The 14,304-nt window shown below is 41.9% G+C and overlaps 1 protein-coding gene across 1 annotated transcript; it reads left to right on the plus strand.

Annotated features, from left to right (window-relative positions):
* Positions 1–485: 485 nt before the first annotated feature.
* LOC121656270 (transmembrane protein 74) lies at positions 486–4,056 on the plus strand. Its single transcript, XM_042011291.1, has one exon. It carries the CDS (start codon positions 621–623, stop codon positions 1,395–1,397), a length of 777 nt encoding a protein of 258 aa, XP_041867225.1. The 5' UTR covers positions 486–620; the 3' UTR covers positions 1,398–4,056.
* The last annotated feature ends 10,248 nt before the right edge of the window (positions 4,057–14,304 follow it).

Consider the following 14,304-nt stretch of genomic DNA (forward strand, 5'->3'; position numbering starts at 1 on the left):
AAGCAGCCTGTTTTTTTCTTCCACTAGAAGAATAAAAAAAACCTAGCTTCATGCTCCTCCCTGGATCAGCTGTAATATCCCATTTTCTTATGAGAAAACATCGTCATTTACTCTCAGAGGCAGTCTGATGCCTCATGTCTCTCTCATGATATGTGTGCATGTCCGTGCGTGCGCTGTAGTAGCTCAATAATAAGAATTATGAGGCGGTCTGTGGGAGGAGTCTGCGCACATTTCACTCTAATTGATCAAGGAGTGGAATCAGACGGGGCTTGAAGCGGTCAGGAGACACGGAGGAACTCAGCAAACCGCATGTTGGTGCTGACCAGCCGGTTAGCAGGATCCAATACAGGGAATTACATTTATTATCGTCTCCCATGGTTACTGGGTGCTCTGGAAAATGATGTGGGAGCTTTCAGAAGCAAGAAAAGGCAAAAGGGGGTGTTGCGTTTGAGAAGAATTGAGTTTATTTTCTCTATTTTCTCAGGAGAGGGAACATTTCACATCCACATATGCAAAGAAGTTGTCGGGCATCACATCAGAGTTAAAGAATATTCTCCCGCTTGTTTTCCTGGCAGAGTCGGACGCATGGACTTAACAACCAAAGCCCAGCCCATGCTCAAATGGATGACCTGGAACTGTTTTACTTTGATCAAACAGATGGAGTAGATCGTTTCCATATCTTAAAAAGCCAGAGTCACGTCGACAGCGCCTGCAGCGGCAGGGATTCTCCTCATCCAGCCACAGGGGAGGTTTCAGCACCGCGGACAGAGACCCGGAGAGCTGCGCGTCCGGAGGAGACGGAGACGTCCTTCACTTGCAGGCAGGATGAAGATGCTGAAGATGACCAGCTGATCGGAACAGACCCAGTCTGCCGGCTGACTCAGAGCTCCTCAAGTGAACTATGTGAAGCGGAGGAGGAGGTCATGGAGGAAGAGGAGGACGACATCCCGGAACTTTACTTGCTGTCCGATGACGACCTCTCCTCCGAAGGGTCGGGGAAGTCCGTAGATTACGGCTTCATCATCGCCGTCACGTGCCTGGTGACAGGCATCTCTCTGGTTGCCATAACATACACGGTACCCAGGGATGTGCGCGTGGACCCAGACACCGTTTCCGCCCGCGAGATGGAGCGTCTGGAGAGGGCGAAAGCCAGAGTGGGTGCGCATCTGGACCGGTGCGTCATTGCGGGACTGTGCCTGCTCACCCTCGGCGGCGTCCTGCTCTCCACGCTGCTCATGGTCTCCATGTGGAAGGGGGAGATGATGAGGAGGAAAGCCTTTGCTTATTCCAAACACGCCGCCAAGTTGTACGGCTCAGTCAGCCTGAGAGCTGGATCCAGTCTGGAGTCCTGCTCTCATCTGTCTGCGGCTGATGAGGATTTGGAAGTGCTCAGTTGAAATTTATGTGACAGGAGGAGAGGAAAAGACTCAGAAGGAGCTCATAAGTCCTGCCTGTGATGTCCTTTAATCGGCAGGTTTAATGCCCCCTTTTTAATTTCCATCAGCTAATACTTCTTCCTTTATTTATGTATTTTCTCAAAGGATGACTCACATTTATTCAAGTTTCCTGCCACACAATTCAGTTTATTTTCCTTCAGGAAATAAAACTGTTCCGTCCTCATTCGTCCTTCTACAGTCAGTACATTAAAAAGTCCTGATTCAGTCCTAATTTCTTCAAATTTCTCCTCCAAGCAGTCAGACTTTGTTGTAATCTTTTAAAGTGGTCTTGAGTGACAGTTCTCCAGGCTTTTTAAAGGTCTTTCAAAGTTTTTCCACTTTAAATTGGATCTTTAGGCTTTTTGTTACCAGCAGCTTGTCACAAAAATGAGATCATTTGACCCATTTCTGTAGTTTCATCAACAAGGTGATTCCCAAAGAGCTGGTAGCTGGAAACTTGGCTTATCTCAGCATGGAGGCAGAAACTGGACAAAAGAAGAAGAGTCAGGACTAAAAACTGTCTACAGAATTTCTGGATCTGAAATCCAGTAAAGACCTAAACCAGGACCTGAGAGATGTACTGAGATCTACTGTTGGCTGAAGCCTCATCAGAAATGGTCTCCATGGAAACGTGGTTGTGAAGAAGTCATTCTTAAGGAAGAGAAACGGGGAGAAAAGACTGAGGTTTGTCACATGATACAAGTACTGGTCTGAAGATCAGTAGAAACAGGTCTGATGGAGGGATGGATCCTCCCCAGAACCCAGAACTCAACATTATTGAAGCAGGGTGGGATCATCTGGACAGAGAACGGAATGAAAAGAAGAGCTTTAGAAGTCCTTCAAGGGCCCTGAATGACTACTCCTGAAGACTACTTAAAGAAAAAACACGAAGAATAAAGAAATGTGTTGAAGAATAAAGCTGCTCAGACCAAATAATCACTTTCAAGCTTCTTAATCTTTTGTAAAAACTCGATTCTTGCCTTATATATTGTATTTCCACGTTGCACATTTCTCCTGTTTTTTTCTGGAAATATATAAAGAAATGAGGGCTGGACTGAAACTGTTGCACAATAATGAAAATGGATTCTTTTCTTAACAGAAAACAGTTTTCTCCCTGTCCAATACTGTGGAAATGACGGGGCAGAATCCACAGTTGTCTCTGCTTTGTAAATATAAATACAAGGTTTAAGCTGTTTGATCTTCAGGAGTTCAGCCCAAAAACACACCTGCAGAGAAACAATTCTCAGGACTGCTCTTTGCAGATACCGCTAGGCATGCAAGACAAAAGTCCGGTCTGAAGGCTTATCAGGCTCCAAAACACAACCCAGAGCTTTACAACTCCCCAAGGCAGGATTTCATTACTATGGAAATGTATTGTGGTGGAAAAGATTTGATCTTTTGTCGTGATGATTGTGAGGGGAAGCAGCAGAAACAGACAGTTTATGTTACAAAGTAATCTCCAGCACTGTGAGCTGCATGAATTTGATTGACAGCAGCAGCTTCTTCAACTTTACTGACATACGGCAGGTGTCTTTCAGATATTTTTAGCATCCAGTGCAGCTCATTGCAACATTATCTGTGGATTAATGCAAAAACCTGATGTTAACTTGGATCATTTTAGAGGATTATTTACTCTTCATCTTTCAGCATTGACTCTGAGAAATGATTTTCTATGTGCAATCTGTTTGTGCATGCTCACATTGTCAAGATGGACCAGAACAAACACAACCTTGTGCTTTACGTGGTCTTCCTAATGAAGTTTCTCGACCCACCTTTTTGTTTTCCACTGCTCCTAATGATGCTGCTACCAAGCAGCAGAAATGTCAGCACTGGCATAGATGCTGAAAGACCTGTCTGCAAACTCCAGCCTCAGCCAGGAGCCGTGTTCTTGTTCAGATATGTTGCCTTCACTGTCCACCTTCTCAGTACTTCATTGAAAAGCAGCTAATGAATCTGCAGATCTGGTTTACGAAGATAACGGCTGTATGAATCTATGATGAACTACAAAGGAATTCTGTTTGATAAGATAATGACACTGTGAAGCGATGCGTTCCCTTTGCTCACATTTGTTTAGATCTAAACGTTAATACCACAGGGGGTGTAATTAGATTTTGTGCTTAAGCACTGAAGCCAAATTCCCACAGATTCACTGCAGATGTTCAAAAGCAAAGAGACTGAATCAACAGGGCCCTGGGGAAAAGCTCTCCTGGTAATCTTTGATATTTAATTGCTCTTGGAGTCTAGTGAATCAGTGAAAAAATATGTATTAAAAAAATAATTCAATGAGGGTGAAATTTGACATTTTATTCCAAAGAAGGAAATCACGGATGTTCAGGGGGATGATGCTGTGAGCAAACAGTTGCATCCCCAAGCGGCTGCTGTGCAGCTTCTGTAATTGGAGGCACTCATGGCCAGCGGGATGACATTATCCTCCACATGAACCTCACTCCCTCTGACCTCGACAATGTAATTAAATAGGTTGAATCAGCTGACTTCTGCATGAAATATTAATCCGATTTCTAATGCAGCTCTGCCCTTATTTATTCTATTCACAGTGGACGTCTTTAAGAAGTTTCACAAGTGTCTGATTGTCTCAGATAAATAAATAGTTGAGAAATGACTTCTTGTGGGAATTCCTTCCATTTACCAGAGCCGTCAGGGAACAGCTGAGAGTTTGTTTACTTGTGTCTGTTTAGCGAGGCTGAACATCGTAAAGACAGTTGGTCTGCAGCTCATGAGGGACTGATGAAATATTGGTGTTTCCAGCTCCATCTTCCTGGAACAGATTTATTCCACTTGACGGATCTTACAGCCCTCAGATGGACTGGCGACCTGCTCAGGTTGTACCTGCCTCTCACCTGCTAAATACTGGGATAGGCCCCGCCCCCTGTGTCCCTGGATTAGAATAAGCGGTATACAGTAGAAGATGAATGAATGAATGAATGAATGAATGAATGAATGAATGAATGATGTTACCAGAGATTTGTCTGTCAGCATACATGAAACCAGAATCAACACATATATTTCCCACTGGGGTGGGATATCTATCTTGGAATAGTGAAATTTGATCCCATTTAATCCTTTCACATGTAACTTATAAGGAAAATGTACTACATGTTTTTTTACATCCAATATTTTACTTCTGGGTGCTTTTTTTATTTCTTAATCATACCTTTTCATGTATTTTATTTAATTTGGTATATTATTAAAAGAATACTTATAAAGTTAAGTTTTCATATTTCTATAATATGAATTTTTATTTAAAAAAATGAATAAGCATTATTTTCTTTTCCTGTTTACCACTGAGGCAAATTTTGGTAATTAAAATGCAGAATATTGGATTACTCACTAATGTCCACTGAAGCTGAAAAGGGAAAAATATTCCATCTGCACCCATGAATATAGCAGAAAACAGCTGTCAGATAAGTGTCTGCTTTAGTGGACACAATGCATGAAAGGGTTAATGACCTGGAGGATGAAAGGTCAAATTACAACTGTTCACAAGCTGATGCAGCTGGATGTGAAAACAAAACAAGAACAACGTAAATTAAATTCTAATTAAAATAAAGACATCAACTGATTAAACTGGGAGATGAATTTTATCTGCTAGTCTGCTCATTTCCTGTTTGTTGGCAGCAACATGTCTGAGTCATGATAGGACCTGTTTACCCCTGAGTGAACAGTTTGTGTTTGAGGCCTGAGGAGACCAGGTCAAATATGTTCGGGGTGTGAGAACTTCAACATATCAGGACATTCATGGTGTTTTACCCCAAGATGCTTTAGATGCTTTTTCAGTGGGGATGTAACGATACATCCATCTGCATCAACTCAGTGATCGGTGAGCTGAAAGCATCGATCTAAACTGAAAATATGGAATAAACCTGGATCCAGAAATCATCTGGGAGGCAAAACTAATTCAAACATCACATTTCATACAAGAGTTGACCCAATGTGCTTCACACGATCACAGAGAATACATACAAGGAGTTAAATGTGATACAAACACGTCAACGTCGTCACATGATCACCATCGATTTATGTTTGGAAGAAAATATATTGTAACAGAAAAAGAAAAAATGATCTTAATTAAAGTTTTCAGACCTGATTTTCCATAACTCAGGTTTGGATTACACTTCAGGTTTTCTGGTAGTTTGTTCCAGATATCAGGAGCAGAAAAACGAAATGCTGAGTTTAAACTCTCAGTATGGAAAGCAAACTTGACCCAGATGATCGAAGGAGACTTGGTGGCTGATATGGCATTCTAAGATCAAATATTTACTAGACCAGAACCACTCAGAGCCTTCTACACCAGCAGAAACAATTCTTAGGCACAGAGGAATCTAAAACAAAAGTGTCTTAGAGAGACCTGTAAAAACTCTAATATAGTAGTCAAGAGTACTGAAAACAGATGATGAAGTTTTTCTAAATCGTTCTGAGCTGATTATTCTAGATCTGGTCTTGAGGCTGCTTTAATATGGATGTTAAAATTTAGCCTAGAGTCCAAAATGACACCAAGATTTCTGGACTGATCCGCTGGTTTTGACGTTACAGAGTGAAACTGGACACTAATCTCACAATAATTTCTGTTTTATCTTTATTTAGTTTAAGAAAATTTTGGGATTTAACCAAAGCACAAACTGAAGCTTTGTCTCAGACCAGATTCCCCCGGTGAGGCAGTAATATAGAGCTGAGTGTCATCAGCATAGTTTGGACACAACTACAAATGTGTGATAAAAATCCCTTTCCTACCTTTTTCTTAAATTGTATTTTCATTAAGTTGTAAACATATTTAGTTTGAGAGACTAAATAGGAGTAAGGTTTACATCATGTGCTACGACGCCTGTCTGGTGACATTAGAAGAAAACATGTTTTTGTGTGGCCACAGATCACAAACACATCAGATAATGAAATAGTCGCCACACGTTATCAGTGCAACGACAACTTGCCCGGATATTGTTTAAATTGTGACACTGTGCTTAATCACAACAGATCTCTGGATATCATTACAGAGCATCTTGTTCTTTAATATTTTGGTGTTTTTCAGTAGGTTGTATGTCCCTCCAGGGTTGCCATAGAGTAGATAGACTATTGCCTGAGCCTGTGTTGAATAGCCTACCTGGTGTCTCTGTTTATTGTTTTGTACTAACTGTGCAGTTACTGTAGGAGAACCCAGTAAGCTCAATTACGTCAGTATAATCCATCCAAAGATTAAAATAAAACTTAATTAAATAAAAAAAAAAAACATGTTACATCTATGCCATAGCCCTGCATAACTAATGCATGGCCACAGTTTAATATATTTTCTATCAATTTCACCAGACAGGCTCCTTAATTTCCTGCTTTAATGTCTTCAAATAGAAGTGTCTTCTTTCAGTTTTCTTTTAAATGATTTTTTACATTGTAAAGATCAGTATTTAAAATGTGTTTAAGTCTGTTTTTGTTCAACAAACAGATTTTCATTAAAATATCTAATTAAGATCAGAAAGAAAAGTAGTTTTAGATATTTTTGTCATTTTTAAATGAATGGAAGTGATTGTAATATTCTGTCATGTCAATCTCTGGACTATAAATTTAGTCTAGGGTGACATCAGCAATCATCAAATTATAATCTGCTAAATGTTGTTTGTGTTGCTGGAAAAAAACCAACCTTCCCAGAGAAAGCTGTTGTGTGGCTGGTGGCATATTGCTCCAACCTGCTGAAAGGATTCAGCGTTAATGATGCGAGCCCTTACAGACGTGTTATCCATGCCGTGTGCACTGATGTGCTTCCATACCATCACAGATGGAGGCTGTTGAGCAGTGTGCTGGAAGTTTTCTCTCAGTTCTTACCTGGAGGACATTGCATCTCCGATTCTGACTGGTTTGCTTTACTGCAGGTCTAGAGAAAGCCGTGTTTCTGAGTCTGGTTTGCATGTTTTTGTTTACATGTTTGCATCCATGCAGTGATTTCTCTGACAGAATCGGGTCTGTTTTTAATACAGAGCTGCCTGAGGGCCTGAGCTTCACTCACATCACATACTGCTTGTTTAATGCCTCATGTTTGGAGATTTTTGTATTGTATGTTGAGAAATGTCATTCATGTCTATTTTGGTATTGTTTGGCTTCTCTGGGAAGCTCTGCCTTGCTGCTCGTTTCACTGACTGGTTTGTAGCTGTCACATGTCTCACCTGTTGGTTTTCAAGACTTTTCCAGTCTCTCCTTTGCCCAAACTTTTTGAAATATGTTGCAGGCATCAAATTTAAAATGAGTCTATATTTTTAACAGATAATAAAAATTCAGAGTTTCAGAATGTGAGCTGTTGTGTTTGAGCTATAAAGTTTAAATGTTTAAAATTTAAAATCTTTGTTTTTTTCTCCTTTTTTCCTTTTTGGAAATGGAGTTGTAATTTTTAAGTGACTGAACTTTTTCAACACTTTGATTAATCACAAGCTACACATACAGAATATCACACTTGCAGGAAAAAATAAAAATGAAAATCAGACTAATCCAACAAAAATGAAAAATCTTTACCTAATTTGAGCTCCACATTTTACATGTTTGAGTCTTAAGGGTAGAACCATAACATCTTGGTAAGAGTCCTTGCTGTCTCCACATTTCCCAGCATCTCCCTGTATCACCAACACATCCAGCAGATTCTGTGAGTCTGAGGTGAATAAGTCTAGTCTTAGTTTTGCCAGAAGATCTCACATTGTGCAGAATGCTGTAAGTCAAAGCCGTGGTAAGCCACTGGTAAGGTTGTCTGTAAAGTCCATCCTGACTTTATCCTGATTAAAACCACAAGAGCCAACTTTAAAGGGCTTGAATATTTGCATGCTGACATTCATTCATTTGTAACAGAAATACCTTGTCAGCCACGAATAATTTTTAATTTAATCCATATTTATTATCTAAAACTGTGAGCATAGTTTAAACAGGGTTTGATTGACAATAGTCTCCAGGCTTCGCTGATAACAAATATACAAAACTTAAATTTTTTATCTAAATCTCAAGAAATCATTATGATCACAAGCAATAATACTGAAAGTGCTTTAAAAGAAGATAAATGCAAAAGAAATCAGAAAAAATTAACAACAATTCTATAAAAACAGTCATTTTTAAACTGACTTATAGGTTCAGCTGTGCTGAATTTTGATGTGTTGGGCAAAGTGAAGCACAGAAGTGATGACTTCAGTACTTCTATTTGGGACAAATAGGTGATCCCCCTTTTCCTCCAGAACTGCTTTAATCCTGGTGTGACAGATGGGACTATTACCTTTAGCTAGTACTGGGTTGGACCTCTTCTTCCTTCAAAACTGCTTTAATTCTTAGTGTGATAGATTGAAGCAGGTGGTGGAAACCTTCCTCAGAGGTTTTCTCCATATTAACATGACAGCATCACACAGTTGCTGCAGGTTTGTCGGCTGCATCCATGATGAGAATCTCCCGTTCCACCACATCCCAAAGCTGCTCTACTGGACTGAGATCTGGTGGCTGTGGAGGCCGTTGGAGTCCAGTGAACTCATCGTCATGTTCTAGAAAGCAGGTGGAGATGATCTGAGCTTTGTGACATGGTGCATTATCCTGCTGGAAGTAGCATCAGAAGATGCTCCACTGTGGTCATAAAGGGATGGACATGGTCAGCAACAATACTCAGGTAGGCTGTGCTGGTTAAACCAGGCCACGTTGGTACTAAGGGGCCCAAAGTGGGCCAAGAAAATCTCCCCCCACCATTACACCAGCAGCAGCCTGAAGCGTTGATCCAAGGCAGGATGGATCCATGTTTTCATGATGTTTCCAGCAGATTCTGAGCCGAGCATCTGAATGTGGAGCTGAAATGGAGACTCATCAGACCAGCAACGTTTCTCCATCTTCTATTGTCCAGTGTTGGTGAGTGTGTGTGAGCCTCAGTTTTCTGTTCTTAGCTGGCAGGAGGCACCCGGTGTGTCTTCTGCTGCTGTAGTCCATCTGCTTCAAGGCTGGATGTGTTGTGTGTTCAGAGATGCTGTTCTGCAGACCTTGGTTGGAACCAGTGCTTATTGGACTTCCTGTTGTCTTTCCAACCAGTCTGTCCATTCTCCTCTGACATCAACAAGACATCCTGGTCCAGACAAAATGTTAAAATAAAATGTTAAAATGTGGAACACCAACTATCAATTTAACCATCTGATCTGCACATAAATGCAGCAAAAGAAAAGTCCTCTCTAGTCCCAGTTCCCTTCAGTAAACCCTGACAGTGCCTTGCTAGTGTCTGCAGCACAAGTAGTCCTAAAACCCAATTCTGAAAGTAAAAATCAAAACAATTATTGGGAAGAGTCTGTGAGAGCGCCGCCTGATTGATGGCATAAAATGATTTAGTTAAACTGACATAAAAGGCTCTCAGAAAAGCTCAGAAACACAGATGTCTCTCCGGCTCATAAATAACAGCGTGTTCATGGGAAAGGCTGAGGTGTGTTTAAAGAAGGCTGAAGGAGTTTGTTTCAGCCATATCACCGATGTAGAGAGACCAGCTCCCTGCAGCAGCTTTAATTGGTGTCCGTTTTTATTTATTTATTTATTCTTTTTGCCAGGGGACTCTCCCAGACATAAAATCAAACCTGCATTAAAAAACACAACACACCCCTACAGGCTCACAAACTGCACAGACTTGTGCAAAAAAAAAAAAAAAAAAGTGCATCTCTTGCAGAAACGCACTCCAACAGATGGATGGGCACACACACACACACACTCCTGTAAATGCACACTCATAGTCGATGGCCCCGCCCCTTCCCTGCTGCTTCATGAATGGAGTTGGTCAGAGTAATCACTCAGGGCAGCTGGCAGCAGGAAATGGAATTAGACTGCTGAAGGGGTCACTTGGGATCAGGAGCTTGGGTGTGGTCCTGGACTCTGGGGACCAGCAGGATGAAAATCAGCGCGTGGCCACCACTTATCATTTGCTGTCAAAGCCACTCATCACGCTGAGTGACAGGGCTGCGCTGCACAGAAAACCTCTCCGGTATCACACAGTCTCACACACTTTGTTCTGCTGACGTGATAAATCGGGAGGAAGATGGTGTCTCCATGTCTGAAATGCCTCTCTTGAACTACAGCCTTAAGTTAATGACTTATCCAATAATGATTCTCATCACTGATTGTTGCATAGCAACGGCAGGCAGGCTCAGTCGCAGCTCCAGGAAAGAAGGGACCAAGCAGTCAGAGATTTAGATTTTTCTTCCCTTATTTTCCTTTAAAGGGAGGAGCAGAATAAGAAGTTGAAAATAAAACCATCATCTGCATCATTTGACTGCTTAATTCATTCCACTCAAAGGTTTTAAAAACCAAATCCTCTGCAAACTGACTTCCATCCTTTCAAACTGTCCTTCAGGAACTTCTCAAAGCTAAAAGCAGTTCAGACGGTAATACCTCTAGTCTGCATCTCTACTGAAGTCAACTGTCTGGAGGTATTTGCTGATGAGTTTTAGCTAAAGAGCTTGCTACACTGCCGCAGCTGTCAGTATTTCCTCCTGTTTGTGGTGATTAAACGAAGCACCTGCTGTAGGTTGAGCAGCGCCCACATGCTCTTGTCCTGGAAGAAACACAGAAGGAACACCATAACCATAGAAACAGGGTCAGCCTGTTGCTACGGAGAAATGTCTGCATGCCACCATGGCTCAGCTAGAGAGATGAAGCTGCTTCTTTTGATTGACACTCCAGTGGCGGCTGTGGTTTGATGAATCTAGCACACTCCCGCTGTTAAACCGGGTAGAAAGAAGCTTTTTGAGTTACACACTTCACTTGAGCAGATGCATCAGGTGTTGTCATCACATGTCAAACGTCTCCCATCTTCAGAGAATGAGAGAAAATACTCCTGTGCAAACCTAAATTCTGCTTAGATCAAACACAAAGCAGGAGTCTGGGCTGCTGAATAAGCTACTTACTTGGCTTTTCACTGTAGCGCAGCATTTTCTGCTATAGATTTTTTAAAGCATACCCACATACGAGACCTTTGGTGAAGACTCCAGAGGAGGGAAAACTGCATTTCTGCTCTTTCACACTTTTTGTGTCCTGATGCAGCGTTTTGGTTGGTGTTTGCCTCCCTGCTGAAGGGAACTCACATTGTTGGGATGCAAACTTAAAAACTTTTCTTGTGTTGACTTTATTAGTTTGTATTCAAGATGAGGAGGCCTTAAGCGGCTTCATGCTGTCAGATGCTAATATTTTGAGACATAGGACAATTTGTGGTGTCTCTTCTCCAAACACCATAGGCCATTAGCAATACCTGACCATTACCTGGTCAAATTTCCACTTAGATTTCCTCAAACAACTAAACATGGTGTAGATTGAGATGACAGGTTTGTGCTGTGAAGTATTTCAACATCAGTGTTTTGGAGGTATGACCCTAATATTACAGACAACGACTGGTGGACTAAGCAGTCATGTTTGTCAGAAACTACCTAAATATTCTTATTCCTAATATTTCTTTTCTACAACCATTTAATCATCACTACAGGAGGGAGACAAAACCATATACTATATTATAACACACCTTTGTGGGTGACACAATGTGAAAATGTTTCCTTACATGAGATTATTTTATTTGCATTCTCCTTTATTATAGTTCCCCCACAATCAATGGTCCCTCACAATGACTGAAACAGCACCAAATATTTAAATCTGTAATCTCACTTGTAATATTTCATATATTTTGCATCTGAAAAACACAGATGTCAGTATTTGCTGAACTATCGCAGAAGAAAACAACAAAGCTTTCTGTGTGCGACTCGACTGAAATGACATTTCAGCACTTAGGGAGGTGGATGTAGAGGATAAATTAATCTTCTAGCAGGACAGTTTTATGCACCTTGTTTCTGATTGATGCATCAGTTTATGCCAGGTTTCCATATCTGAACAGATGGCTACGAAACTTTAAGGTTTCACAGAATATTGATTTAATTTAAAACTGAATCTTTGAAGCTTCAATAGTATCCATTGTCACTCTCCAGGATGCTGACTGATACTTATTAGAGATTTTTCAGAAAAAAAAAACAGAAGCCTTGGAGGGCTTTATTCTGAGACAATCAATTGAGTGCTTTCTTTTAATATCAAATACTAAGAGAGTGGCTTTTTTCTAACATTGATTATGTCTATTTTTCTTGTGCAGCATTTTCAGAATCAATATTTTTATATTTTTAACCTGGGAATGGAGTCTGAGTTTCATCTTTTCTTGTTATCTACCAGAACCTCACAGAATTACCTGGAAATCTAAAAGATGTCTGCTTAAAATGCATCAACTTCCCATAATAAACTCTTTTTTCCCATGATGCTTATCACCCCAACAGGCTGCTTGGGGTAATATCTACCAACAGCCTACACAGACTATCAACCATGGACCAAACCTAATTTTTCTGTCTCACAGCAGCTCTCTTTAATGTAGGACTGGATGCACCAATTAAACCTTCCCTGGAAAAAAAAATGAAAACTATGTAAGCTGATTATTATGCCACCAAAAAGCTTTCTAATCACTTGGGCAACCTCAGCACCGGAGATAGGGGAGCCCATCCCCAAGTCCCCATGCTTCCTCATTGGAAGACGTGCTGGTGGGACAGAGGATATCTTCAAAGTGTTCCTTTCACCAACCAAAATCAACCAGAGTTTTGATCAGCACAGTCCCATCCCCACTGTACACAGTGTTGATGGGCCACTGCTTCCCCCTCCTGAGCCGCCAGATGGTGGACCAGAATCTCCTCGAAGCCACATGGATGTCGTTCTTCATGGCCTCTCCAAACTCCTCCCAAGTTTTTACTTTAGCGACCATCAAGGCTGCATTTTACCTCATCAGTTGCTTCAGGAGTTCCACAAGCCAAAAAGATCTGATAGGACTCCTTCTTCAGCTTTAAGACATCCCTCACTGCCGGTGTCCACCAACAAGTTTGGGGATTTCCACCACGACAGGCACCACTGACCTTACACCTCAGCAACAGAGGCTGTCCACTTGGACACAATGCCCCTGCCTCACCTGGGGCACGGTTGAAGCTCTGCCGGTGGTGGAAGTTGAAACTCTTCGTGACAGGGCACTTCGCCAGATGTTCCCAGCAGACCTTCACAACACATTTGGGTCTGCCAGGCCTGACCGGCATCTTCCCTCACCATCTGAGCCAACCCACCATCAGGTGGTGATTGGTTGACAGCTCCGCCCCTCTCTTCACCGAGTGTCCAAGACATGTGGCCGCAAGTCTGACGTTACAACTATGAAGTTGATCATCGAACTGCAGCCTAGTGTGTCCTGGTGCCAAGTGCACACGTGGACACTCTTGTGCTTGAACATGGTGTTCGTAATGGACTATCTGTTATGAACACAAAAGTCCAGTAACTGAACACGACTCAAGTTCGGATCAACAGTGTCATTCCTCCCAGTCACACCCCTCCAGATCTCACTGTCATTGCCCACACGAGCTTTGAAGTCCCCCAGCTGAACAAGGGAATCCCCAGAAGGAGAGATCTCCAGCACTCCAAAAAGGTGTGTACTCTCTCTATATACACCAAACAGAAATGCTGTTTGGTATATAAGCACAGACAACAGTCAGGACCCGTCCCACACCCAACTGCAGAGGACGGCTACCCTCTCATTCCCAGGAGTAAACCCCAACATAAAGGCACCAAGTCGGGGGGCAGTGAGCATGCCCACACCTGCTTGGCGCCTCTCACCAGGAGCAACTCCAGAATGGAAAAGGGTCCAGCCCTTCTCGAGGACAGTAGTTCCAGAGCCCAAGCCGTGCGTCAAGGTGAGTCCAACTATACACTACCGTTCAAAAGTTTGGGGTCACTTCCCTATTGAATCCAATGGCAAAGTGACCCCAAACTTTTGAACAGTAGTGTATCTAAACAGAACCACTCAACCTCGCGCACCAGC

Source organism: Melanotaenia boesemani, chromosome 17 (assembly GCF_017639745.1).
Source record: "Melanotaenia boesemani isolate fMelBoe1 chromosome 17, fMelBoe1.pri, whole genome shotgun sequence".
In the NCBI taxonomy this organism is placed as follows: domain Eukaryota; kingdom Metazoa; phylum Chordata; class Actinopteri; order Atheriniformes; family Melanotaeniidae; genus Melanotaenia; species Melanotaenia boesemani.

Bases quoted from the DNA above. Each gene is read 5' to 3' on its own strand.
- LOC121656270 (XM_042011291.1), top strand. From the start codon at position 621: ATGGATGACCTGGAACTGTTTTACTTTGATCAAACAGATGGAGTAGAT.